This window comes from Varroa jacobsoni, unplaced genomic scaffold, assembly GCF_002532875.2.
Source record: "Varroa jacobsoni isolate VJ856 unplaced genomic scaffold, vjacob_1.0 scaffold_922, whole genome shotgun sequence".
Classification (NCBI taxonomy): Eukaryota; Metazoa; Arthropoda; class Arachnida; order Mesostigmata; family Varroidae; genus Varroa; species Varroa jacobsoni.
The window spans coordinates 151642-179277 of record NW_019213824.1 but is presented as its reverse complement, the minus strand read 5'-3'; the positions used below and the strand labels follow the sequence as shown (position 1 = coordinate 179277).

The 27636-nt window shown below is 40.2% G+C and overlaps 2 protein-coding genes and 2 long non-coding RNA genes across 15 annotated transcripts in view; 2 read left to right on the top strand and 2 right to left on the bottom strand.

Moving 5' to 3' along the window:
- Positions 1-18709, top strand: part of LOC111265006 (uncharacterized) — a 65190-nt gene extending 46481 nt beyond the window's left edge. For 4 of the 5 annotated variants that reach the window (XM_086970297.1, XM_086970295.1, XM_086970296.1 and 1 more), the window contains 12 exons: positions 10157-10280; positions 10642-10691; positions 10776-11488; positions 11698-11790; positions 12038-12184; positions 12286-12517; positions 14201-14293; positions 14435-14843; positions 14961-15082; positions 15461-15579; positions 15765-15869; positions 16188-18709. In XM_086970297.1, the coding sequence (XP_086826423.1) occupies positions 10168-10280; positions 10642-10691; positions 10776-11488; positions 11698-11790; positions 12038-12184; positions 12286-12517; positions 14201-14293; positions 14435-14843; positions 14961-15082; positions 15461-15579; positions 15765-15869; positions 16188-16304 (2313 nt within the window). In that variant the 5' untranslated portion in view covers positions 10157-10167 and the 3' untranslated portion in view covers positions 16305-18709. The remainder of the gene's footprint in view (positions 1-10156; positions 10281-10641; positions 10692-10775; positions 11489-11697; positions 11791-12037; positions 12185-12285; positions 12518-14200; positions 14294-14434; positions 14844-14960; positions 15083-15460; positions 15580-15764; positions 15870-16187) is intronic. The other variant, XM_022841316.2, reaches the window with a different exon arrangement.
- Positions 17888-21537, bottom strand: LOC147752874 (uncharacterized). The gene is made up of 2 exons (XR_015312891.1): positions 21411-21537; positions 17888-19865 (listed from the first exon to the last, which is right to left on the bottom strand). It is a non-coding gene; the product is annotated as an uncharacterized LOC147752874 (long non-coding RNA).
- Positions 21461-27113, top strand: LOC111265008 (uncharacterized). Of its 2 annotated transcripts, XR_015312890.1 has the most exons (4): positions 21504-21889; positions 23026-23169; positions 23530-26264; positions 26977-27056. It is a non-coding gene; the product is annotated as an uncharacterized LOC111265008 (long non-coding RNA). The 2 variants fall into 2 exon arrangements; XR_002683201.2 differs by lacking the exon at positions 23530-26264 and having other exon boundaries at positions 21461-21889; positions 26977-27113.
- Positions 23904-27636, bottom strand: part of Smg6 (Smg6 nonsense mediated mRNA decay factor) — a 21693-nt gene continuing 17960 nt past the window's right edge. For all 7 annotated transcript variants that reach the window (XM_022841308.2, XM_022841309.2, XM_022841311.2 and 4 more), the window contains one exon: positions 23904-27253. In XM_022841308.2, the coding sequence (XP_022697043.1) occupies positions 26957-27253 (297 nt within the window). In that variant the 3' untranslated portion in view covers positions 23904-26956. The remainder of the gene's footprint in view (positions 27254-27636) is intronic.

Sequence of the window (27636 nt, the reverse complement as noted above, 5' to 3'; positions counted from 1 at the left end):
TATAGAGAAACGGATACAGATGTTCCCTATTTACAATATTATTTATGTCGTAAACACTACTATTAATAACAAGTCTAGATACATTATAAAGAGAAGTGATTTTAGAAGCTATCGCTATATATATATACGTCGAAAAGCTCTATTGTCGCCATTTGCTCCACTTGTACAGATTTAAAGAATAAGTGACATTAACATAGACAATAAAAGCAATAATAGGCAGCCATTTTTGAAAAGAAGAAAAGACGATTGTATTCATAATCGGGTAACTCGTTTGGCAAACGACAATAGCATTATATCTGCCGGGAAAAAGGCGTTAACCTCGTCAAAACTTTCGTTTGACGAAACTACACAAGCCCTATCGATCAATCTGTGTTGTTGTACGTTGATTGACTACCTTAATGCGGTGCTTGTGCAATGTCTACGCATCTGTACCTATTCGCGGTCGTGCGTCTGCGCGTTCATATGGCCACAATTGAGCGCATCCCGTCGCCGCCACGATCAACTGAGGCAGCACTAGCAGTTCGACGAAAAGGTGATCATCGACCACGAACGGCAACAACGACAGCAACAAGGACAACAACAACAACAACAACAACAGCAAAGGATGAAGTTGAATAACGTCAGGACCGGCAGAGATGGCCATAGGTGTACAGGGAAACCGCGGCGAGGACCGAAGGAGAATATGCAGCGAAACGGCTGTCCATTCCTTCATCTAGAAAAAAAGCCTGCAAGATGTTGATCATCTATAGCGACTAGCGATTCATGCACGTCTTCTAGTTTGTTTCAATAGGTATAAAGCTATTCGGGCCAAATATCGAACCTAGAAGTGGCACCCGCTTCTTCTCCTGTCCTCAGTCATCAATGACGGTCGACTGCGGTTTCGTCAGAGCTGAATTAGCTAGAAGGCCCAGTCGTAGTTTATTTTCTAGCACGCATGCAGTGTTACTTTTCGCATTTAAAATATTGCCTTATGTTAATTTACCTTAACTTCTTCCTCTCGCCTGCATCAGCACAGGTTACTTAGAATGACTGTGGAAAAAAGACAACTTAACAATGATAATAATAGGTTTTGCGAATATAATTGGCCTTCAAAAGCGGCACTCAGGACCGTACGCCTTACCCCACGTCTTTATACAGACTGTCCTAAATCTATAATATGTAGTTGTAAATAAGGAAGTGGTAGGCATGCAGCTCAACGGCAACGGCAGTTCCTGGTGGTATTTGTTCTCTCCTGTCTGCCATTATGGCTAAATGTATATAACCATGCCGTAGCGCTGATTGCGGCGATCAGCATATACAAAGGGCCAACGAACATGGTAGTTGGTATGGTAATCGTACTTATTCTGCTCATCTTCTGCGGATTATGGTTCCGCAGCTTCCTCTTACCACTGACAACGACAACAAATTTTCATTATCAGCTGAGCGATCACGGTATCCAACAAAGCTCTTGGCAACTACAAAATATGCCTGGAGCAACACAGCAGCATCAATAACAACGGCTGTTCAGGCAGAACTCTTAGTTCTAACAACAGCGGCTTAGACAAACGCCTCCTAGCGTAGGATAGAGCTACGGTACCGTCAACCCATACAACAAGGCTTGACCCCCGTGACCGCTAGTAAAACGTCGATGATGCATCGCTGGTCAACGAAGTTATTAGTAATATTATTATTATTAACTGCCTCTGCTATCTCAAAACGTGTTTCAAGCTTACAACATTGTATTATAACTAGTATAATACTAAATACTCTAAATTTACAATACCCTAGAGCATTTCGTTTGTGTTTCGTCTTTTACCAGCCATAGCCGCGGTCGCCATCGTTATCATCGTATGGCTCCGGTTCGGCTGCTGGCGAGCGGCAACACGCGTTGGTCATCTGGAATATCGGCGTGAACATATGCACATTAAGCTGCCACCGATACAGCCGATAGATAGGGCAATTGACAGCTGAATTGCCGCGACGACAAAACGGGATGTGGCCGACGTCGTTTAACGCTGCTGCTCTTGCTGATGTGATTGCATGAGTTCCTTGGAACAACATCGAAAAGAGCTGGTACGCACACGTTCTGGCGCGGTGTGGTCCAGGGCGCCGACTCAATCACTGCCGCCGATGGCGTAAATGCGGAAGCTCGGGGGACGGGGATGAAAGAGGTAACGTGAAGAAGAGGGAGGTAACGTGCTGTCGCAACGTTGTGACACCATTTCGAAGCTATCGTTCGTAGCAGGCCAACGCACCATTCTGACACAATTTACCCAAAATAATGTGAGCAGCAGCAGCGTCGGTGGCAGGAAAAGCAGACTAATTCTGTTGGTAGGGCATCCGAACAAGCGAACGGATACGTGCAATTGCGGTCACAAATGTGTTAGCCGGCTTGTTTCCCTCCAACAGTAACAGGCGGAGCAGTCAGTGTGCAAAGGTGCTGATCGAGTGGCGCTGACTGGAGGCAAAAGAGAGATGGCTAAACAGGAGGTAGATTGTATGGATTCCACGCGCCGATCACATGCTCTTGTTCAGACTGCGATGCTGATGATATTGTTGTTGAAGCTGCTATATGCCACGTCTATCTAGCAAAGCAATAATGGCGGTCAGCGGAAAGGGGGCCGCGTTGGCCTGAATCACTTCATCTACAACCTCACAGTAGCAGATGAAGAAAATGTTGGTGATGCTGGCGGCGATAGGATACGCGACCAAATTTAGGTGATACAGAAGTCATTTGTAATCGATCCTAAAGAAAAAAGGATACGTGACTGAGGTATGTTCCATACAGGTGGCGGGGGAAGCGAGGCGGGAGAGAGGAGACGGCGGGGGCGGTGGCAAGACGTGTGACGGATGAGAAGTAAAAGAAATTTTATTGGTAATGTAGAAACATTTAAGCTATGTACGAAACTGAAATTGGCTGTATTGCTCAAGCAGAAGCGCTGGGGCGGGTTATCGTTCTGTCTCGGAATGCTGCCCGCTTTTATTATAGTGGTTGAGTAGGGCATTATAAAAAAAAACGTGCCGGATGAAAATGCGATGTTTATCTGCGAATGATCAGTCAGAAGAAGATTAAAGCAATTGTTGAGCCGAAACAACATAGAACAGTACTGAAAAGATTTTTCTACGTTATTTCAATGGAAAAAAACGATTTGAACGCATCTTGTTTTGTTAGTGGATCATAAATGTACACACACACACACACATAGACAACATCATATAAATAGACGCATAACGCTGCTACTCTCTTGAGTAACGGCGGATGATATCGATTGGAACCCAATTATACCTACACAAAGCGCAGCAAAACTTACGTTAAAAGATAGCAAAATTTATAGGTAAAATTCACGGGGTAAACGCAATTTTTCAATTGCTATATTTGTAGGTGTGAGTTGTTGTGAACTGTTGGCCCTAGGCGTATCTTAAATATTTATACATATATATAAATTTATTTATATAATATATTATTAAAATAAATACTTATAGGCCTAGTCCGAGTGCTGTAAAGAGTACAATGTTACCAACAGCATATTGTAAAGCGCTGGCGGCACCGCACTTTTGACAGCACTCGAATTAGGCGTAAAAGTATTTATTTTAGCAATTATTCGATCATTCCTAACTGCTCAGATTAAGTATATACATAGGCGGAAATTTGATGTTTCGAAATTATTCTAAAGCTGCGTTTTTCCAAAGAACTGTAGAAACTTAACACGTTATTTATAATAACTTTATGTTCGCTCACATTGATAGCTCAAGTGTAACGTCGATGTGGCCCTAACAGAATTAGACTATATATATATATATATATATATATATATTAGTTTAGTCATGGTACCCCGATAGTATTTTTATTCAGTCAACGTTACGGCGTGTATACAAATATATGACAATAGATCGCGCAGGTTTCTTCTATTGTAGAAGTATTGTTAAACGCATCGATACACTATACCATAGCATAATTTAGGTCGCAGCATGATTTGCTAAGTTGTTGACAACCATTTGTTGTTGACATCGATTACATGAAAACTTGCTCGACCTATCAATTCCATATAATTCAGCTTATTCTTCCACTATCTGTTCTATGTCGAAACGATGATGTCGACCTAGGCTTAACGTAGCAGGAATGCGAAATCAGCAAACAGAACCGAAAATCTACAAAACGAGCAGTGCGGAAAAATAGGCTCAATAGGTAAGTCAGTCGAGGTAAGAGAGCCGGCCAGAGGCATAGTTGTGTAAGAGAGACATTGTCACTCCGCAACAAAGACCCCTTTAGCTTTGTTGTCCTGTGCACTCACACGCTTCTGGATGATGACGCTACGCTTGATGTGTTTCCTTTGGGGCTGGTGTGACACAGCCTTTATAGAGGCGCGCTGCTAATAATTTAACCTGTTATGTCATAGCTTTTTACGTGGTCGGCGGAACCTTCGTTCCATACAACTCTGAACAAAGTCGGCCTAGCAGCAAAAAGGCAAAAAACATTAATTACAGCGGATGCCCTCTTATCTGACCGTCACGCGGTCGTTTTGCATTTCACATATGTAACCTCATCGGGTAAAGTGTATGTAAGGTGCAGGCGACATCCTATTTTCTCCCACCTACGTGAACGCCTTCAACCAGCAAAGTTACGTTAGAAGAAAAAGTTAGAAAGATACGAATCTGTTATATGAATCTATGTGTGTGCGTTTGTTGCGGCAAAGACGAGTCAAAATTGTCATAGACACAGCCATCAGGCAATAATGAATGATACGATTTTGGTACTATCAGTATAGCTTTACACCATGGCGGTAATAAATTCTCTCCAGAGCTTCGCATACGTAACAAAGATTCACTTCTGATATATATATATATACACTACAGGTAAATCTGATGTTAGAACAAAGATCAAAAATGCTATATTACCGACAATGTTTAAACGAAAAAAAAAAAAAGTGGAGATCGGCACATATGTAGAACCAAGTATCTGATCAGATTTGCTTATTGCCGTAGGCTTCTAGTTAATGATAAAGACGCCCTAAAACGTATGAAGAATATTTTGAGTCAAACAATCTAAAAATTAAACGAACGATAACGTCGTTGCGTTATAGGATGTTATACTTTAATTAATAGTGATAAAATAATGAGGTAACCAATTCCGGTGGCCATATATGAATGTTCGACCGCGCTTGTGTACGCAAGGAAAACTTCTAATTTAGTCGATGGCGTTCATTGGTATTTTCGGCCAAATGATTAAGGTCCTGCACGGATAATGGGCGATCGCGCTGCTGTTACAATGTGTTTCTACAAACTAGTCATTTGAGGCTGAGATAATGAGGGTGTTGGGTCTCGTGTATAGATAATTATTATTAGAGATAAGAACCGTTTAAAGGTACGCTACGGGCTAATACGGAAACGCCAACACGGCCAGTAAGATGATATTACGTAAAGATTATGATCTGTTTATCACAGTTTAGATACGTTTCCCGAATACGAATCATTACAACATAAAGCTACAAGGGAACTTCAGCAATAAGGATTAGAATCGCAGATCGCATAGATGACGATCAGACATGCGTAAGTGGGATTATAATTACTGTAAATAACTATCTTTTATTATGTACGTATGTTGATTACGTCGCGTATATGTAGATGGAGGTAGTATTTCCCACGGTAGTTTATAGGAGCAACATGTTAGCGTGATGGTGATTAAGCTGAACAAAAATGTAAAAAAAAAATTTGATATAGATAAATAGAAAGAAAAACTAATCTACATACATACATACATACATTTCGATGATATAAAGCTAGGATATGCAGCTAGTAGCAGCAAAAGAGGCCGACTGTCATATTAAGTAAACTACCAAAACGTCCAAGAAGGTTCATTATTTACTGTAGCTCTAACAGTTTATGGAGGTTGTCAAAAGGGACTGCTTCGGTGCTTGTGACCACATAGCAGCATAACTCTTATGAATTTGAGATGAGTGTACAGCCAATGCCATTACGGAACCAGGAAATATGTATTGATAGTTATTGGAAATATGGTCAATTTCCATCTGCAAAATGGAACAACGACTTATTAATGCTGGAAATCAACTTTTAAGAATATTTGCCGCATGGTAAGATACTATTGGACCCTTAAGTGGATACAATTTCCAATGTTTAGGGAAAACACTTTAGAAACGTCCTGAGAGTTCACTCATGAGGGCCGCGCTCTTTCGTAAATACGGCTTCTCTTCATGTCGAAATGACTCTTGCAAGCCACACCCAAGTCCACACAAGCAACATTTTGCTGCTGCATCGTGTTTTGCCGAATCAGTTATTTTGATTAAAAGTATTTCTTTTGTTACGCGTCCTGTCTGAAACGGTTCTGAAAGCGTTAGTTGCGTCCTCCCACCTTTTCGGAAATTAATTCACTCTTGAGCTCGTCAACACGTATGAAACTAGATGGCCGCGGCCTCATTTTAAACTTATGTAACCAATATACAACTAAACTATCATCTTATGTCTAACTTCGCACCACATTATATTCGGACAGGGTCAACTTAGACATTGCTAGCAGGCGTACACATTGAAAGGTCTACGTACGCCGGAGGATCACCCTACTAGGTTTAGTTAAGTAACGGTCGAATAAAGACTGAACAACAGTTTTTCGAGACCAGTACGAACCACGTTTCTAACTCGACAATATCGCTGACATCCAGGCTCCTATTTATAAACTATAACTATTGTGCGGAGCTCAACTTTGTTCGACATATCCTGCCGTAATGGAGAACACTTCGTTTTTTCATAAACAGAGCCTAAAATCACCGTGCAGCTGCTACTAGGGAAGCAATCGCTACGACCTCGAAATTTTTGAGGTTTTTCTAGATACACGGACGCAGTACAATATTGATCCCGCCCCGAGGTACTAAGGGTAAGCTAGCTGGATCGTAATATCTGTAACTTTCGTGTGTTGACCAGGAATAAAGGTGCTGTGTCCTAGTTACTGCTAATTAGATGATAGGCATAAGCGCTATGTCGCGTCGACTCGCATATTGCAGACATGTTCTATGTAATAATATATTTAGCTCAATGGAAAAGCCGTTCGTACACCCTATTAGTAAAAAGATGTGAGATTACGTGAAGATCATTTGTTTGACGATCTGCCAAGCTCGTGAGCCAGGTGCTTAATAGAACAGAATGGCAACGAGACCAGACGCGATTAGCAGCGCGTACAGATTATTGCGTTAGTTGAAAAAACCGCTCTTGGCTTTCGGCTTACTAACATGGTCTTTAGAAGTGATGCCATCAGTTGATAGGACAAATGAGATACTCTTAACAAGACGTAAGTGATAGCTAATAAACTATTGAGTGACGGGTAGTTTCGGAAAATAGACTAGCGCTAATTGATGCCTGCTGAAGTTGATGCTATTTCTTTCAGCAGAGGCTGCAAACAATGGGCAAACAGCTTTAAACAAGTAGGAACTTCGCTACAGCCGTATCGGCGAAAACTGGCAAGAATTTCAACCGTTTTCCTGAAATGACCTTGGTACTAAAAGATAAGGACAAGACTTAACAAGAAGACCGATATCGTTTGAGGCTTATTCCAGCGAGATCTTCCTGTCCACCTAAATTCAATGAGATTGATATTGTTTGTACGGATCTATTGTTTGACCTGTGCCTTGAACATCCAGGTGAAACTGCGATCGAAATGTATTAGATTATTCTAACAGAAGAGTGTCCCAGTATTGCGTTGGGATGCGAGAACGGCCAGCCGTTAACCGGCTTATAGTTCAGTATTTAGGTGGAATAAGTCCGTTCTGCATTGCGATGTACAATTAAATAGCATGTCAGTGTTGCATCAATTGTTCAGGGTCAAAACGATGTGATCGGCAATTTTTTGCGGAATTACTTTGGTTCCATAGTAGTCAGTCGTAGTTCGTAAGACTATGATGCAGCAGGATATTCGTTATCCTATGTAAATTATAAAAAATGAATGTCCAACGTAACGGAAATTAGACAATATGTTAGCATCGCCTTTAAATGTAAACAATTCCAATGGCGGGCACCACTGCCAACAGAGTTACAGGGGATGTCTTAGGTTTAGGCACTTACTTTCAAAATGGCAGTTTCTAATTATTATCGAAAATCTATCTTCTCCACTTAGGGTCATTTCATGACAATTGTCTAGCATAGATTTTGTCGAATGTGGCTGAAATCGACAAACTGTATGTTTGTCACCTAATTATGATCAAAGTGGCTGTCATTTGTGGTATAGAGAGGTCAATAGCCCATCAAAAACACCCCGTAGACACCAAAACCCACGAAATTTCATGCCTTCATCGATTATTAGAAATATTACAGATGTATCATCGATACAACTGTTTCCCCCGTCAGCCCAGAGATGGTTAAGATCCAATTCGCAAGTAACAGAATTCGACCTAAGGATATGTTATTTCGCAAACGCGCTCACAGACATAATCCGTTAACTCACTTGCGTCGATACTATCGCGACCACAAACAAATGGGCATTAAGCAACACAGCAGGCCCATACGGTGAAGTCCTTAGGAAACTGAAACTGCTGTTACTATTTCTAATATTGATGCCGATCCAGAAGGTCCCTGCTTAAGTAATGGGTCTATTTAAGTAGGGCAACTTATGCTAATTCTAATCAATTGCCTTTTCGCCACTCTGGTGGCTTGTGAGCCATACTCTTCTAATAATAAATTTAGCTGAATGCATAATTTCGTTACTTAGCAAGCATCAGGGTCATGCAATGAGTAGTCGTTTAGGCCACTGTGGTACTGCAACAGTCCCGTTGCCGTTCGCTCCGGCAGTGTCGCTGCGAAAATCGCAGCTTGCCGACTGCTTTCAGAAATATTTTGCCTACTTTAGATGATTAGGCTATACAGATGACCAGCAAACCAGGTAAACAATCAGCCCAGCTTATGCCCCTTCCTTTTGTTCCCGTACCACTAAATATTCTGGTGTACACGGACCGGTTCAAGTACACAGCGGATACAACCGAGTGCTGTGCACAAATATATCTATAGCTAAAATGTGTATGTAGCTTACGTCTAGCGATGCGGCTGAAGACGGTAACATAGTTTTTGTCATGCCAAGCGCAACAGGAGCGCTTCTCTATAAAGGAGATGTATACCTTTTTATACGCTTCCGCACTTTTTATATACATTACTAAATGAGGTAGACGGTTGTGTCGTTGCCTGCAAAATAGAGTCAGATCTGTCACCGGGTATCGTTGTATCGTAATTAGTACATCTTAAGACTATTGAATCAAATTTCTGATCGTACTATTTTGATTTATATAGTGATATTATCAATGTATCATGTACCAGATTAACTGCAACCATATGCTGCGCTTGGAAGTGGTAACTGAGCCAAGTTCAAAGGCGACTTTTTTTCTACGTATGCCCAACAGCGATAGGGTGCGTCGCTTCCACTGAGGCCAGTGGCATCTAATTGATTCGCAAGAGAGCCTGCATAGCTGAACAGCTGAAAAATCGTTAAAAAATAGCTAGGTGAAGCTTTTGTACAGACGCTTCCTGGCACTTCGCATACCGTAAACGGGAAATGGTCATGCTTAATCAGAACACTTCCGGGATTTTCAAAGAGCTAGATTGACTTGAGCACTTGCTGTTTCTCTCTGCCTGACAAGCCGAAATATGATCGAGATCATCCAGTCGCCCTTCTGTCAAAAAAGGCCGCACCGGTTTCTTCCTCGTTAGATAATCCACCTAGACGATGGCCAGATCTAGATTCGATATACAATGCCGATTACCCGCTACTATTGATAGCTGTTAATGATTTTGCCTATATTACCCCCTAGTGACAGCCGCGGTTTAATTCCGATGAGTTATATGGATGTTAATGACCAAAGGGACTCTTTCGATCGATTGTTTTCATTGTAGCAACACGGCGCCGCTTTTCTCATTTAAACACATATTTGTATAAATAATATGCACGTTTACATAAACTGAATAATAGCAGAAAGGAAGCAGAATAAAAAAGTTCTCAGTGACTGTATCCTATCAATGCTTCACTCGTAGCGTTCAATATACAGACAACTAATTGTGCTAGCGGAATGGGCGCGAAATATTAAATAGACTCTAAATGAGATATTCAAGCTAATACAGTTACCATACGATATATTAACGTGAAGCAATACCTATATTTTGAACAACTCCATGTTTATATTGTTTCCAGTATCGCACGCAATGTTGGCCCAGATTCTTCGAGACATGTACATCGAACCGGCCTTACTGGCCGAGCTCGACGATGAGCAAAAGAGTGTACTCTTTTGTAAAATGCGAGAAGAGCAGATTCGCAGGTAGGGTATTACTTGTCCTTAACTGTCGCTACGAAGAAGTCTTTAATGCGCAAAACTCGCTCTGCATCTTTAGAATGTATTTATACAGCATAAAATCTCGTGAGCCTGCAGCACCCTTTGGAGTAACGGAAACAAAGCTTAATAATACGATGGTGATAATGGTAAAAAATGGGGCGCTTAACTTAGGTTAGCTCTTCAAATAACAGTGATCTGTTTGACCCATTTTCATATCTTGCGGTAGACGCTGATGTAATACTTAATTCTGCAATGCCAACTGTGAAATGCGTTGGGTCATTGCGTCTGAAACAGACGCGCATTGATTTATCATTAGTAGCAATGTTCGACTCGTTCTCTCTTCCAGATGGAAACAGCGTGAGGCTGAAAATCAGCATGAGATCCCGAAGGCAAATGGTATGTTTACTTGAGCCCGTCGGGGCAACTATTGTGTTCACATATCAAACTGGAAACTATGTATAGCTAAGAAAAAATTTATAGAACATTTTTCCCGTTTTCTCCTAGGCACTTCGAAGAAACGCGTCGGCTTTTTGTTGGGCGCCGATGGAGAGCCCTGGACGTGGGTAGTAGGAGAAAGCGACCCCAGATGTCAACCTCATGAGTCTCACAGATCGTCACTGAAGCCTTTGAGAAACCTTGAGTCAACCAACAACCAACACGATCTAAGCAATAAGGACACGACGAGTCTGTTGCCAACGAAACAAGCCAGTGGCCATGTTGTGACTGGCGATACACCTCTTCGTAGGCCGACGAGTCTGCCATTAAATTCGAACACCTCCCGAAGCCCATCTTCGAGCCCCGTTAATGGGAACTTCAACAATAGTAACAACCAGCAGCAACATTTTGTGTACAATAGTACCAATAATAATGGCATGACGAGCCCTATAATTAAAAAACAGAACAATATCAACCATAATAATTTTAACAAAAATAATAATAGAAGCAGTAACGGTGTAAATATCAGCAGTGGTGGTGGTGGTGGGCGTTTGCGGAACAGTTTTCCGCAGCATATTAACAGCAACAGCTTCATCACAAATCATAGACCTCAAATACAGCTGAACGGAAAGACACTAAATTCAAATAACAGCTGCAGTCTAAACAGCAATAAGCTCGCCGATAATAGGACAATAAATTCCGTAAAACCGGTCGTGGAAGTTCGACCTATGGTCAAGCCCCAGGCCCCTACACACAAGGTATGTCTTTGTAATGGTTACCTGCTTGGCGTTAATGTTTTGTCTATTAAAGCAAATAGCTGATTGTTAACATGCTCGTAGTAAAGGGGTAACGTTGTGCCTCCATTCTTCTTTTGAAATGACCTAAAATAGGAAAACTTATTTATCTAGCTGACGACATGGCTGCAATCCGGAAATGTTTTGCACTAATTCGATGTATTAACCTTCAGATCAACTTCGAACTTCGTTCGTTGGGTGATCAGGACGTGGCACTCCGAAATGTTGAGAACACTATTAATTCAAGCACCACCAACGAAACAAAGGTATTACACTCTGATGGTACGCTTGGACTCATTACCGAGGAAAAGCAATTATGTGCTGATGAACACGTTGCTTTTGGAGTTTCCATATCCTTAAGACTTCAGTGTTTAGACTGATGGAACAATTTCAGCAGATCATTCCGCTGTTAGTTCATAGTATTACATAGATGAATGAATGGTGACTCATTACAGATTACTAGACTGGTTTTGTTTGCCGATTTAGCCTAAAAGTGTTGTTTCTTTGATATAGAACGCTAACGAGCAACTATGTAGCATTAGCGGCAACGGTGGTATCGAAGATGAGCTGGAACGTCTAGTGCGCGACGTGGCCGAGCTTAGTTCTCCCGTCCAATCTGACAAACAACGCTGGCTCCAGGAGAAGCAAAATATTATACGGGTAAATAGGACAAACACATTGCACTTTATTCGTTTCCCACTATTTTGCATCGGGTTCAGATGCTAATAGTATGCCAATGTCGCGGATTCGTTCTTGTTCAGGCCCGTGATTCGTCAGTTCCGTCGTCGCCAGTGTCGATCATGGGGGGTTCTCCGCCGCGCCACGAGGTCTTTTGCAGTTCGCCTCCCAAAGCTACCACAGTTGCAATAACTTCGTCCGTTAACCAGCTTAACGGTGATGCAATCGGGCTGCAGGTAACGGCTAACGGCTCGCATCAACAGCCTACTGGTCAGGAATGGAACTCTATCGATGAACAAGCCTGGCGTGAACAAGGTGCGTATGCGCCTCGACCGATTGAAGTCGACACTAATCAAGAGCGCTATGATGGGATGAACCTATCGTTGTTTCCTGTTACCATTACATATTCTACTCATTAATTATTCAGTATTGAAAATGAATGAACTGAAATGTATTCAAACTATAATTTTAACGTGTTTAGATTTAATGATCTTCGTACTCAGGAGTCCTTCATTTCTTTCTGTGTTTGCGACATCGTTTTTATTGCAGGTACGAGATCGTATATGTCTTCCACACGAAGCGCGTTACGTGTACACGGAGGTGTCCACTCGTTAAGGGCTCGGGTTCTTTGTCCGGCATTTGACTTGCATCATGGAGAAAATGTTTTCTATAGATTCACTCTCAATAATTCTTTATCATTTATTGTACATATCCAAGTTTGCAGAGCCCTTTGACATTGGTGTACAGGCCTGCGCTCGCTGGTGAGCGATGCTGGCGCCAATGCGACCGTTTAAATTGAGGCTGATGTACCCACCGGTTGCAGCTGTTAAGCATTATAAAAAAGCAGTATTTAAGTATTTTCGTACACTGTAAACAACAGCTCTAGATTAATCAACATGGTATCTTGACTAATACTATGTTGATTGATCTGTTCCGTCATCTTAACCGAGTAGTCGGGATGAATGTTAAAGTTCCATTCTTCATTACCTGTTAAATACAAGTTTTTATTCATTATTATGTGCATTTCATACACGCGCGACGGCTATGAAAACGCAGAACCGCGTTTCAGCATCCATGCTGATCGTGTCTTTGTAGTCAGATATTTAATACTAAACAAATTCCATATATATGGATATATGGAATAAGAAAATACATCTTTCCACCCAATAAAGCCTGTAATCTTATATAAAGTCATCAAATGTTGCTAACAAAAGATTCTAATTTAACTTAGTGCTACGCGCACCAGTATTTTAATAGGAATATGTAGCCTATAATATATTTTTAATATGACTTAGTAGTGATTTAAATTGTTTGTATTTAACTTAGATCAAGTGAAACTTAATCGTAGAAAAGATAAGACTTGCTCATAAATCTACATAGGTGAATGACACTAAAATGCGAGTGGTGGTTGCGAATGGGTAAAAACATTACGAGCCATTTGTTGGTTAGCAAAAAATCAAAGCGGTGCATAACATGGGTACATTAGCCATTCCTAGAAGCCATATGAAATTGTATAAAAATCAACAGTTTTGTCACACAAACACCACGTTTATATCCATTCGAACACTGTATAACGAGACCATATGTTTGCTACACGTCTAAACGTAGCATCATTAATTAAATCTCTTACTTCCACACCCCAAACGTACGCATAATCCATTAGTGGAAGCGATCAGTTGCACCTGTGTAGAACAACTGGGCCCTAAAAACAGGAATTTCTGAGATGTAATATATGGGATAGTGATGCCATAGTCACCTCCCATCATACCCCACCATTTCTCACAGTGTGCAATCATTTTATAATCAACTGGAAATTAAATTCGATACGGGAACTAGTCGTTTAAGCTTATTTACTGTACGATTTATATACATAAATTTATTCTGTGTTTTTTGTGCGCTATTGTCTTTGGGAATTTGTATTCTGTGCCGTTCTAACGGAAATTAAGCTTAATGCTTCCATATTCTGTTATAACTATTTTTCTATCTGAAACTTTGCAGAGCGGCGTGCGAAGGAGGCCGATGCACTGAGAAGACAAGTCGCTCGAAATGCTCGCGAAGAGATCAAGAGATCTTCCCAGATATTCATCAATGGTAAAATGAGAGCTTTATATATTGGTAAAGACACGCCAGTTTAGGACATCTACCAGACTGAGACACAGTCAACCGGACAACCGGATCCCAGCATTTGACAGTGCCTCCACTAACTAATAATCAATATATAATATATTACAGATGACATAGGGATCGCCGCATCTTCTCCCACGGTAGATGAACGGGAAAATCTAGACCAGACATGTGTTCAAGCTCTTAGAACAAACGATGGAAAAACCGAAGTTGTAGGTTCTTCAACTACGACCTTCGTTGAGCCAGTTGTTCAACCCCGAAAAGAGACAGTGTCTACTGGGCAAACCAATGAAATAACGAGTTGCTCAGGCCAACAGCAAGACGCTGGTGTTGTGGCCGCCGACGATCCGTTCTTTAAACAACATCAGCAACAAGCAAATAGCCAAAAGCCAGCAATAGTATCGCCAAAACCAACTATTTTACCGAAGCCTTCGTTTAAGCCACCTGTGCCACCAAAATTACCATCCGTGAAACCAATTAGCGTCTTCCAGAGCCCACCGCAACAGGCCACCTCTAGGTAGGAAGACAGCGGGTCAATACGTTTCTGCTTTAATTTTGTGATCTATTAAACTTACCAAAAGTTTACTGTTTCTAACTAGTAGAAATACTTCTGTGTGTAATGTTTGTACTGTAGGAGCCGCGATGCCAAGGTCTTCGAGCGTACGGAAGTTGAGGCATGGTTTGCCACAGAACAGTTGAATACTGGTGCCGTCAGCGAAGACTCAAAACCTGGAGAAGCGGCCGATTGGTTCCACGGTAAAAGATCTTACGCAGTTTTATATCATAGTAAAGAGAATAAGTCATAATTCAAGGTTAATGGAAGGTGTGCTTTCCCGTTTTGACGTTATTCATTTTATGGACATCAGTATAAATAATGATTCACATAAAAAAAAACTATATAGTGCATTGGTATAGTAAAATATGGCAACTGATTAATTCTGAAAGATATGATAAAGGTTGACAAAACAGTTACAAGGCTGTTATGCTGTTCTGTTCATACATGTAGAGACAATGTTGTCAAGCCATATAGAGCCGACTGAGAATTGTTAGGTACGAAGTTACTCGTTATGTTCCCAGATTTTGCAGATGGAACTGACTCCCCTTAAATCTAGTTCATTATTTCTCTTGATAAAGGGTTCCTCTCACGTGCGGATGCCGAAGCTATTCTGGCGATGTGGGGTGAGGGCTCATTTCTAGTCCGAGTTCACGACAGGATTAAGGGCTACGTCGTGTCATATAAGGCTCCAGAAAAGGTAGGTTCTACCGAATCGCCTATTAAACATATCTTATTCGTTCAGCTCCTGCCAGGTAACTGTCGTTTCGGTATTGGGTAAATTTTACAATACTATTTTTCATCCATAGCCGATTTGTCATAAAAATAAGTATATGACGTAAATATTAAAGATGGATACGATGCTTTAATATCAATTTGTTACAGGTAAAACATTTTCTTGTTGACGCGTCCCAACCTGGACAAGTACAGTTTTTCGGAGCAAACCAGATCATCTTTAAAACCATTGTTCATCTGGTACATTTTCATATGGTCAGTATGCGGACACACCGTGTAACAAATGTGTAATTTTCATTATATATACATAATAAAAGTATATAGGGCACCCGATATGTTTAGCGGCAGCACCAACTCGAAGCATTTCATTAGTATGTAGATGTATGTAATGTGGACATCAATTTTTCAAACGCCTCTGTTTATCTGACACGCCAAACTTGTCCTTCTGAGTTTTCTAGTAGAAAAATACTAAATATTAAAAAAGCCGAAATATTAAAATGTATCTATACGTACGTATACACAGATTCGAACGATGCTAACCCGAACATGCTCTTTTTGTCCCTATATCTGTAGTCACAACCGGTGTCCGTAGTTGGCAGCGAACTTTTACGTATTGGAGTTCCCTTAGCGGTTGCGGCCTCAATGTGTGGCCTACACAGCGGTGTTCATCAAGATGGGGTGCGTCTATGAGCTCCCTCTACTTCAGTAGCCAGTCCCGCCAATCAACAGCTAATATCAAGTGCACGCAATTTTCCCTTAAGGGGGTGCCTCTTTGTGTTAAAAGGACGTATTGCCTAATTGGATTCATTGGTCAGGCTCAGCCGCGGCAACTGCTTTAGAACCGCTGATTTATATCATATACGAAACGAAACGGTGATTAGCACTAATTTTATCCAAAATTCTATAGCTTTCTACTGAAAACAAAACCCTCAAGTATTTTCATTTGATTGGATACGGCGCCTTGGTAGAAATATGCGACGTGATGCAAACGGAGGAAGGAGGCAACCCAGAATGTCTCTTACGCCTTTTTTTGCCCACAGGCTACCCATCATCGAAGCTCACAGCCAGGACCATATTGACGTGTTTTACACAGTACATCATACAGTAACATCATACATAAATGATATATCAACAAACTAGATCTTGTTTCAAACAATTCAACTTGATTCACTTGGTCATGGTCAGCTGAGCTACCACAAGTCTGATCCCCATACATCGGTTAAGCGGATTCACCAGTACTGTATTGAGAGATTTCCGAACAGCCCAGGTTCTTCGATGGCTGTCGGATAGGTTCATATGAAGGCATCTTGCTTATGTTGAGCTCCAACTCTAAAACGGGTCGACCAGTGACTATTTGGTATAGCGTTAACAATTCAAAATATTTTTATACGTAGAGGTGTACAGACATTTGTTGAAACTGGTTTGAGCTCATACTGCCTTCGTAGCGGTAGCTACGATTATGGCAGTGTTGAAAGCAACTTTTTTTTTTTATATATATATATATATTTGCAAATTGCTGATAATTAAGGAAAATGTACGTCAGCTTTAAGCTTTTGAGGTTCTGCTACGTGATGCAGCCTTTTGATTAGGCGTTTATTGCAATGCCTATCATTCATATATACATATATATATATCTATCTGTGCTCCTTTATGTCGTATACGGGGGCATACTGATGACATAGTTTTCTATTACATCATATATATTATTTCTGTATTTCAGTGATATATTCGTGTAGAGATATGAAGTTTAGTTTGAATTGACTGTTATCTGCCCATTTTATAACATAAATCTTGCCCCTTTTTTTCTGCAGACCTACTAGACTAGATAGGTGGATTATATTAGTATGATTAAAAAAGCTAACATTCCTACAAGGTAAATATTTGCTTTGGAACGCGCGTCAAATAAAGAAAAGAAAAAGCAGAAGCATCATATACACTTTACTTGATAATTATATATATATATATTTGTTAAAAGGGAGTTGTCGCGACGCGGAGTACCCACACAAACAAAATATTTCGAGGTACATAGAGTCGAAGTACAGTGAGCTGTTATACTTGCCTGTGTCTTTGTCATCTCAATCCGACCATGATACCAATCCCACGATGACCAAGCTGTCATGTGGGGCTAACTACATAACTGAGTACGACTGCGAGTGATCGCCTTTGCGCGCATACGTCGGTGAGCTTTCTCGTCAAATGGCTGCTGCCATTTATCTATTGTGTGTAATCGATGAAGCCGTCTTTTCTTTGAAAACAGACGCTTGCGCTAGCGATGCCCAACCTCATCAGATATTCCATTGTACACAGCATGTCATTAACTAGTCAAAGTACCTACCTTATAGCAGTAACACGTTGATTTTTCCCGCGTAAAAATAAATTGGGCTGTTGTGTTGTTGAGTTCGTGGAAAAATCTGACGTTATTGACGCTAACGAAACTTCGAATGGGTAGGGCAAAAAAAGGAGTGCAGTCGGAAGCGAGTTCGTTCAGTTGTGGAAAATATTCGAAAGACTTCTTTTAAGAGAGATACCATCAGCTCTGGTTCTATAGCATGGTGTTCGAGCACAGCGATCGCTGGATTAATATCAGATGATTATGTCTTAACGGTAATTTTATAATAATGAGTCGCACAGGAGAGAGAAAGAGCATTTTTCGTAATAGTGGCGCATAATGTTGTTGAAATATAGCACGTGGTGTTCTGGGCAGATCATCCATGCACAGAAGCGTGGATAAAAATAAGGTGGAAACGAAAAGATATTTACGTGATCCCAATTTTGGTGCGTTACCTTGAAACTTTTTCCATTCTTCGCCTTTTCTTCATGTTGATGTTGTTGTTGCGCAGAGTCGGCCGAAAACAGTCTGATCAAGGCAAATCAATCACAAAGTAATAACATAATTATCACTTCTCTATTTTGCTTCTATTGATAAGGGAAAAAGTTGTCACCAGCGCGTCCATGAATGTTGATCACAAGCTAACCCACTTCGAAAGTGATACCGCCGTTGACGGTTATTTGGTTTACTGTCGCCGCTGTTACGGTTCTACCAAATATCGAAGTGACAGGGCAATAAATAGTATTTTTTCAACTGTGAAGCGATACCATGCGTGTCCTTTTTTCGCCTGTAGATACTGTAGATGTAATTATCATTGTTGGCTAGAATCAAATTACAAATGGCGTAGACAGCAGCTAAAAACGTATTTGCACGCGCTAGTGGATTATTGTGAATTGTGCGCACACATATATACGCACAGACGCATCATCGCTTTGATTCGAGTGCATATTAACCGAACGTCTTGGTAAAATGTGGTACCGAGAAGAGCGGGCCTTTGGCCGCTTGTGGTCAAGGCACCCAATGAGTGGGGCGAAACACCCAGTCCACCGTCCCAGAGTTACGCTAAAAATTAGCTATACGGACTGTCGTCGCTATAAAATGCTACGTCTCAGTGCCCATCATATCTCATACTGATCGTACAATAAATGCTCTATTGATAAGTTACTTTTTCAAACGTGCCGAATAGCGTGTATTAATTTAAACAGTTCTACCACAGTAGATTGTACAGCGACTGGTTAGATAAATATAGCTTTGATTTATCAAGGTTTGTGCAAACATTTGTGTAAATAAACGTTTTGTTGAGGCAATAGAATATAAATTTAGCTGAAATTCTCGAGTGAGTAAAAAATCAATTTCATCGTCTTATGGATATTTGTGGGCAATCTAAGAAACGTAACTGCTGAGATTTCCGCACAGAGTACGCATGCTGATACAAATCATCGTCGTTGACTGATTGATCGTTGACCAGCAACATTATATTTTCAAGGTTTTAGCACAATATTTAACTACGCATGTGTGAGCGTCGAAGATCTACGAAGAAGAACATTATGATGTTTAGCTTCATTAGTCAACACTAACGGAAACGACTTCCATTAACTTCGAGGATATTAGAAGAGCACGCATTTGGAAAGATACGACCTTTTAATCTCACTCCAGAAGCGGACGCCTTTTTATTCACTTTTCATTTAAGATAAATACGAATAAAATTAACAAATATATTTAGGTGATGACGATAACTTTACGACGCTATTTCTGGACTCCATTTCATGATCTAACCTTTTATCAGCCTTAATTAACCATATATGAAAGCTTAGTGTCGGAAACATGACCGTGTCAGAAATCGATTTTTAACGTCACTCTCGTCCTTCCATTGGGCAGATTGGAACTGGCGAACCAGACGCTGGAAAGTTCCGAGGCCTTCACTGTAAAACCATACTCGTTTTTTTTAACTAGTCGTTGCTCCTTTGTTTAATATACAATTGCAAACCATAGCCTAATTAGTTACGGCGACTATACGACCACATGGACTAGCTCGCAACAATATCCCCTAACTATACATATTTCGTTTAACAAAAGAAAATAGAGCCATTGATAAAAAGTTATACCAAGTGATATGTTTAGATAAGATCGAATCTTTGAGCGAAATTTATTACGTAAACGCAGACAAGCAACCGTTGCATTGCGGAAAGGTATCGTTTGCTGCTCCCCTAAGCGACAATCTGGTTTTGTATATGGATAGAAAGTGTACAGCAAAATCAAAAAAATAGTTACTGTAATAGGGCCTTTTGAAATGTTCAGAACGATGCCAGTAACTAGCACCAAAAAACAAAGATGGTCATTTGAACTTTTGTTGGATTTGTTTCGATCTGAATTAATTCATATGTCAAATAGTTTCGAAGTGTGATAAAAAGGTTAATTATACGGGGTCAGTAGGTTTATAGTCGAATCTGTACGACGTCCACATCAAATAGGCTATAATTAGGCCAACAACCTTGAGCGAATTTTCGGTCTAGGTCATCGAATTTTGCTCAGCCGGCTGTTTTTTTAAAAGTCAGGATCTTAAGTCAATATTCTCACTTATAATGATCTCACAAGATCTTAATTAAATTAACGGGGGAGTTCGCGACTGTTTTAGCCGATTTAACCATTCAGGATCCACCCAAAATTACATTTCATAACAACTGATAATATGAGTCTAAGATTTCTTGCTGAATACATGTTGGCCACTGCAGAATTTAGGAATAACAAACGCTGCTGGAAGTGCTATTTTGGGGCAGAATGTTGCTCATGACTGTGATTGTCGCTCTCTTCTGCAGATTGCACACCATCTTAAGTGTGCTGACCGAAGACAGATTGTCTCCTGATAAAATTATTCCCAAGCAAGCGTTCTTCTTTTCTTTTTGGGCTTGAGAGTGCATCGTAGTTAAATCTACCTGCTCACTCAGCTGATATCAGTAAATCACTGCAACTGACCTAAGCATTTGGTATTAGGAGTCCGCACGTCCACTCACTCCATCATTAAAGCTGTCATTTTATATAGTGCAGTATGTACATTACTTCTAATAGCAATCAATAGACCTAGCGCTACTGAAAAAATATGAAAATGTATATTTAATGATTTTTTATAGAAAAACTAGTTTTAAATAAGCGTACACCGTAAGCGTGTATCCTATGATTGCTAGTTAGTTGTTTACAATTTAAATACTATTGTCCGAAGACAGCAGCTGAACATAACAGTTATTTTTAATAATCATAATTTATTCGCAAGAACAGATTTTTATTCGTAGAAATTGTTACGCGGTACTATTCCAGTACAACTTACAAGGCTTGCCTGATACTACCGCCAAAGAGATTGCTTTAATGTTTGCTAGCAGCGCATCACTTTTGTGCATATGAATTATATTCATTATCGCATTTTGCATATAGGCTCGTCCATAAACGAGAAAAAAATTTGTGTCAGATCTCACCATCAGTTGAACGTCAAACTGGGTTTGCGGAACATTTACAAACGGCAATGTCGTCTGCTCATTCATCACGTTAATTGGGACAGCAACCGCAAGTCCATCCTGTCGACGTCCACGAGAAGCCCGTCATATTGACATCATTTTCACTGATCTTTAAAATCATCAGTGTTCTCATACTCTATTCTTACAAGAAGGTTAGGCGTGTTACAAACTCTTAAAGACTATAAGTTCTACCATCTTTGTCTTTTGGCGCCTGAAGCGTCCAGTGTCTATGCCATCTTGGTTCCTGTGTAATTTCAATACATCGTTGAAGTGTTTGCTGATACTGGCCGTCATTCTATTGTATCCTGCGGGACTAGAACCGGCAACTCCAGGAGTCCAGGTTCGTTGGAGTGCCGTCTACACCATCATGCTGGGACATCCTGGACCAATTTTACCTACGGGAAATAAAGCAGGGGTGTAAGAAGGACTAATAATAAAAGGTGGATATACATTTATTGGATAAACGGATAAGCTTGCGGCGTATTTTTTAGTGGTTATTTTGACTCTCCTGTGGAGAAGTTGTGAATGGTTTAAAGGCTGTGCTTTTCACACACCTACAGTGCCGTGATAATCTGCTAATCTGAATCCAAGGGATGCTTACAGAGTTATGTTCGAAAAAATGTTGACAATCGAAACGAGAATGTTAGGTGTACAATTATTTTTGGGAAGGTAATAAGCTGGCGCAAATTATCAACGAAACATTCCACATGTTTGAGTATTCGGCAGTTATACGCAGCTAAGAAATGGTACATTCCCTTTAGGAACGAAAAACTTGACTTCTAGAAGAAGTTACGACCCGAACTACCTGTTGTAACGATATCTGTTACCCTGATAATATTTGCAAATATAAATCCACAAAAATATCTTTCGGTAAATAGAGCCAGAAGCATTCTTAGTGACAAAACTTTTAACATCCGTCTGTATTCAAAAAGACTACATCGAACTATCGGGGTTTAGATGCCTCATGAGTTTAACTATCACTATTAGCAGCAGGATGGTCACTTTATGAAAACATCCTATGATTTCTGTATGATTGGAGGGGTGCAACCTGGAAGCATGACCAGTTAGGAGCAACTTCCACTTAAACGGATTTCATTAATAGATTGGCCATTCGTTAGCTCTTTTTCAACCGCAATTTTCATGCCTTAGGAAAAATACCGGACCTTGGCGGATATGCTTTATTGCACCCACAATCCAGTATGAACTTACCCCTATTCTTTTTGGGTGCCTATTCTTCCGTTTCTAGAGGGATAGTGTTGTGAAACTGCCGAAGGATTAAGTAAAGCAATCAATGCATCATCCAATAAGTTCTCCTAAGGAAATAATTGTCTTTCGTCAAGGATTTGTGAAAATCGGGGAAAACGCCTGAGTCCAAGTATTTTTAAAAGGTTTTTTAGTATTTGCTCCATTGTTGTCAGTGCTTTCAGTGTTTCAACTTCAACCGCATTTTTGTCCAAATTTAATTTAACTTAATCTTGCAGCAGCCGGTAACATCGGTGATTATTCAGGGTTTTATATTCTGTTAGATTTGTTCATTAATTATATTGCAGAATGCCCCCTTCGTTGATTTTTGAAGTTCCAGAGCATACTTCTGTGTCGGGCTTAGAGTACGCAATGATAACCTGCAGCGACACGCAGGTATGGTTGTTAGTTCGCTCTGTGCATTTGCAACGTGTCCTCAGTGCCCAGTGGTTTAGAAACTGAATAACGCCAATAACAGGTGAGGCTTGTCGCTGTTTTAAACAAAGAACCGCGTCAAACTTGCTACGGTTATGCACACCTAAATGAGTATCTATACTTTAAGCTAGAAAAATTGAAAAGTCTAACAGAATTGCCCAAGACTGATGCATTAAACTTGAGTATTGATTATTTACGTTCATTAGATGTCACCGTAATAAAACTTTATCAAAGGAAATCTCATTCACCTAACATTTAATTTTTGCGCAAGCGTCATACTATTACACAAAAGACAAAACAGCTGTATTAATATAGTCAATATTTTTACTCTCTTTATACACCGCAGTAATATTTATTTAGGCACACAGGCGTGGAAACTTTCAAAAACATTGTTTTATTTCAGAGATAAATGATTTCTGGGTCAAAAATATATGAATAAAGCGTTCGATTTTTCGGCAAAAGCCCGATCCATGATCGGACCCACGGTGTCATAATCGCCCGCCTATTGCACGTACTGAATTTTGCAAGACTTATTTTGAAAGAGATAAGGTAGAATTTGGAAGATCGAAGATGATCTTGCTGGGATAGGGCCTACTCGTACTATATATGCACGCCCGCACTATCTGCATACATGCGCAAATCCTTCCTTTGTTCGAACAACTTTGCTAACACATTAATCATCGCTAAGTAGATTCAATATGCTACCTGGGACCAGGTACAACGTAACAAAGCTTGCTTATTTTGCCAATATATTTTGAAATAAATAGACCATTACCATTTAGTGACAAGATTCCAGAGCACAGTTCGTTGCTTTATTTCTTTACTTATCGGCATTACTTTTAAGTCTTATTTAATATCTATTAATTCATAATTGTAATGAAATACCATTACAGGCCATTACTACTATCGATGGTGGTGTATCACACATATACTGTTTTTACGAAGTAATTAGCATTTGCGCACAAATTGAGATATTAGGCCGCGTAAAGCAGCAAAGAGACATTATCATCATCGTGGAAAGGAACGAGTCAAGAAGCAGCCGTTATGAGAATATTTATACTGCCAATGCTATCACTCGCTGCTATGAAAATACGTCCCATAAGTAGAATCTTTCTTATGTTATTCTGACGCTGAGTGGAGTTAGAATGCTTCTTAAACACTGATAATGTTGGAAGCGATAATGAAAAAAGTTATATATAAATATAGAGCGAGAACAATGTGTGAAATAAATAAGGCATGCGTTATTTATGATATTATCATGTGATTGGAGCTCCGGCGAGTTTGTTTACCATGCATGATTATTCATTCACAAAAAGAAAATCTTTTACGTTTAATGTGTTTGTTTTGTGCCTACCGCCGTACAAGACAATGCGTGCTCAAGGTTCCCACCGAACGTACCTAAGAATATATATAGTCTCTGAGTTGTTCTCACGTTAAAGAGAAATGACGTTTATGCGATAGCAGCGTCTCAACACGACAGCCTCTCGAGTTTATAGTCAATACCCGATTACTGCCGCTGGCTGGACGCACCATAATTGACAAGATGTAGCAGATATATAGTGTATTGTAAATATAGAAACGAACAGAAGGATGTCCGTGAAAGCATGTATTGACTTGCGAAGAAGACGAAGAAAACAACGCAAAATAATACACATAATGTCAAACTGAAACAGAAAACAAAAACCCAATAAAATTAAACACATGTGTACATGTATAGCATACGTGCATAATATGTATATGTATATCAGGCAAAACGATCCTCGAGAAGTCTTTGACAAAAATTCTTTCGGCTCTAGCTTAGCTTCAGCGGTTACCGACGTCAACATGAATTTCTGTCCATGATCATTTTTATGCATCCTTTCGTTTTTCACACAATGCAATAATTTTTCTACCTAACAGAAACAGACAATCATATAATTATAATAATATGACCATAATAGCTACTATAGTACGCATGGTTAAGATTAACTGTCGGCTATTTACCTTCTACAGATATATATCACCTTCTCTATAAGATATATATCACCTATCGCCATTGTTCAGATGCGATGTCAGTTTGTTTTCCTATTATCAATAACGAATAAAGTTATGACACTTTAAAATAGTACTGCTGGTTGTAGCTTAGTTTCAGACAGATTCAGTTGATGAAGAGATTTTTACAGGGACGTGTCAGTTCTTCTGTAAGTTAACGATCACTTATGGATGACTATGATAGTTCCCGATAGATTAATGGAGTCAAATTGGAACAACATCGATCAAATTTACATTCACTCAGAATTGAATTTTCGTTCTTCTTAATTCTTGTCTTCCAACAGAAACAGAGTGCATTTCAACCACAAATTACATTGCGATATATATATCGCAATCCGAGTTAGAGGCCCGGGGTAGCACTCGTCACAATGATCGTTATCGTTCGGCTCGAATTTCCGACGTATCAAGGATGTACTGTGAAATACGCGTATATTCATAATTCTTCAGCGTCGTATTAACATGAAGAGGATAAACTCTATATCTGATCAATGCTTCTTTGAGCATATCGTGCTTGAATTTCTAGTACCATTGGTAATTACTAGTACCATGCTATTATTACATCACATGTCGTGGTCACACCGGAATGGGGAGCCATATTCTCAAACACACGGTGGTTGGTTCCTTGGAATAGACGGTGGCAATTTTCTGCTACTGCACTGTTTTTGTATCACCTCCATCTTTGCCATTTCACCGATTTATAGAATCTTCTTCAGCTCAGTGCTTGTTCTCTGCATGAGACTGACTCGTGTGTGTAAATATCATTTAGAATTTTGTTTTCCACTCGAAAATTGTACCGTTATTATCGGCCACAATAGTGATTTTTCCGTGCCCCATAGTCCGCTATCGTAGAAGCCACATTTCGGATGGGTTGCTTCTGTCACTTGAACCGTGTTCAGTTGTATATTGAGTGTACGCATTCCTTCATACTGAAGTCGGATCAACCATTGAAAGGTGCGGCCGCCATCGCGCAAGACTTGTTCTTTCTGCTAAATGTTGCTGCCATTATTTTTTTTAGGTATTGTTCTTCCTTCTTTTAGGAGTTTATAGAACATACGAGATCGCATAGCTGGAAAAATCGAATTATTGAGATCAGCCGCCTTCTTCGAGGCAAGTACTTTTTAACCTATCATCTTATCCATAAGAACATGTATTCCATGAAATGAGAAAATTGTCTGTTAGTAACGCTACGAAAGGGCCAACATATTGGGTAAATGGCGAAAGTACATGCAAAGAACTAGTAGAGACTGAAATGATAACATCGCGAATTTGCAAAACATGACTTAAAAAGTCGGCGAAATGACAAATGATCGTGATATTCACATCAAAGTCACACGTACAGAAAGTGGATTGGTAGAATTACCTTAAAAAGCGGCACTCTTTCGAATATAAGCGGGTGCAGTTATCAGTGCGCGACATAAGGGGACATTGGCTAACGAAGCCCAAACCTCTGAGGTGCATCTGTAGGCCTTACATGGGAACTGTCGTCGATAACGTGTCAAAGAAGCTGCGTTTACCCTCCGTGATAAGGTTGTGGATAGTGCCATTTATCATACTACCATCTACTCCTATGTTTTTCTGTACATTTGATGGTCTAGTGGTAGCGATTGTGTAAGCACTGCTTCATGAGTTTAACTAAACTAAACTAAACACGCATTATAACCACGTCTTGGTATTGTGAGGCCTATAATATATATATATATATATATATATATATATATACTCAGGGCCTATACTCGTACATACAGAATGTCGTTCTTTCTTTTCTCAGGTCCGCTCGCTAAATCAGCTCTTTGACTCGTTTATATATCCTCGTCAACAGGTGGTAGTTGAGCCCATCGGACAAAACTGACGATGTCCCTAACTGGAACATTGTGTGCCATTGCCTTCACGGCGAGGTTTCGATCTTCGGTGAGCAGAACCGCCTCACGGAAAAGTCGCAAGGGTGCCTCCGTTTCACCCGGTTGAAGGGAATGGCCTGCGCCTGATGTTTGACTACCTCCTACCAGCGACAAACCTCCATTCAATTCGCCACCACTCGCTGAAGATTTGCCCAAGCTGACGGCGCACGACAAAATCAAATCGTCATTTGTCACGCCCTAAAACAAAAATTATCTATTAGGTATAAGCACGAGGTTCAAAGAAATCGATGTTTGTCGCATAATAAAAGTTAGTACTAGTATGTACCTACTTAGTTACGACAAGGCTATGTACGTGGGTGTTATGCGTTCCACTAAAGTTGCATCATGTGACTTCGTGCGCTATAACGATTGGTTGGATACATATTCAGAAGTTTTCTTAATAATATCAATCAATCTGGACTGTTTTGAGCAATTTTGTTGCCAACAAAGATTTCAAGAACGTTTGGTATCGCAAAACCACTGGTTAATGTCAAGCTCTACAGAAAAACTACTAGTTAAAGTGCGCTTACTGAAGCTTGATTGAATCGTGGAATTGCCACGCCAGGTCTAACGGTAATCTT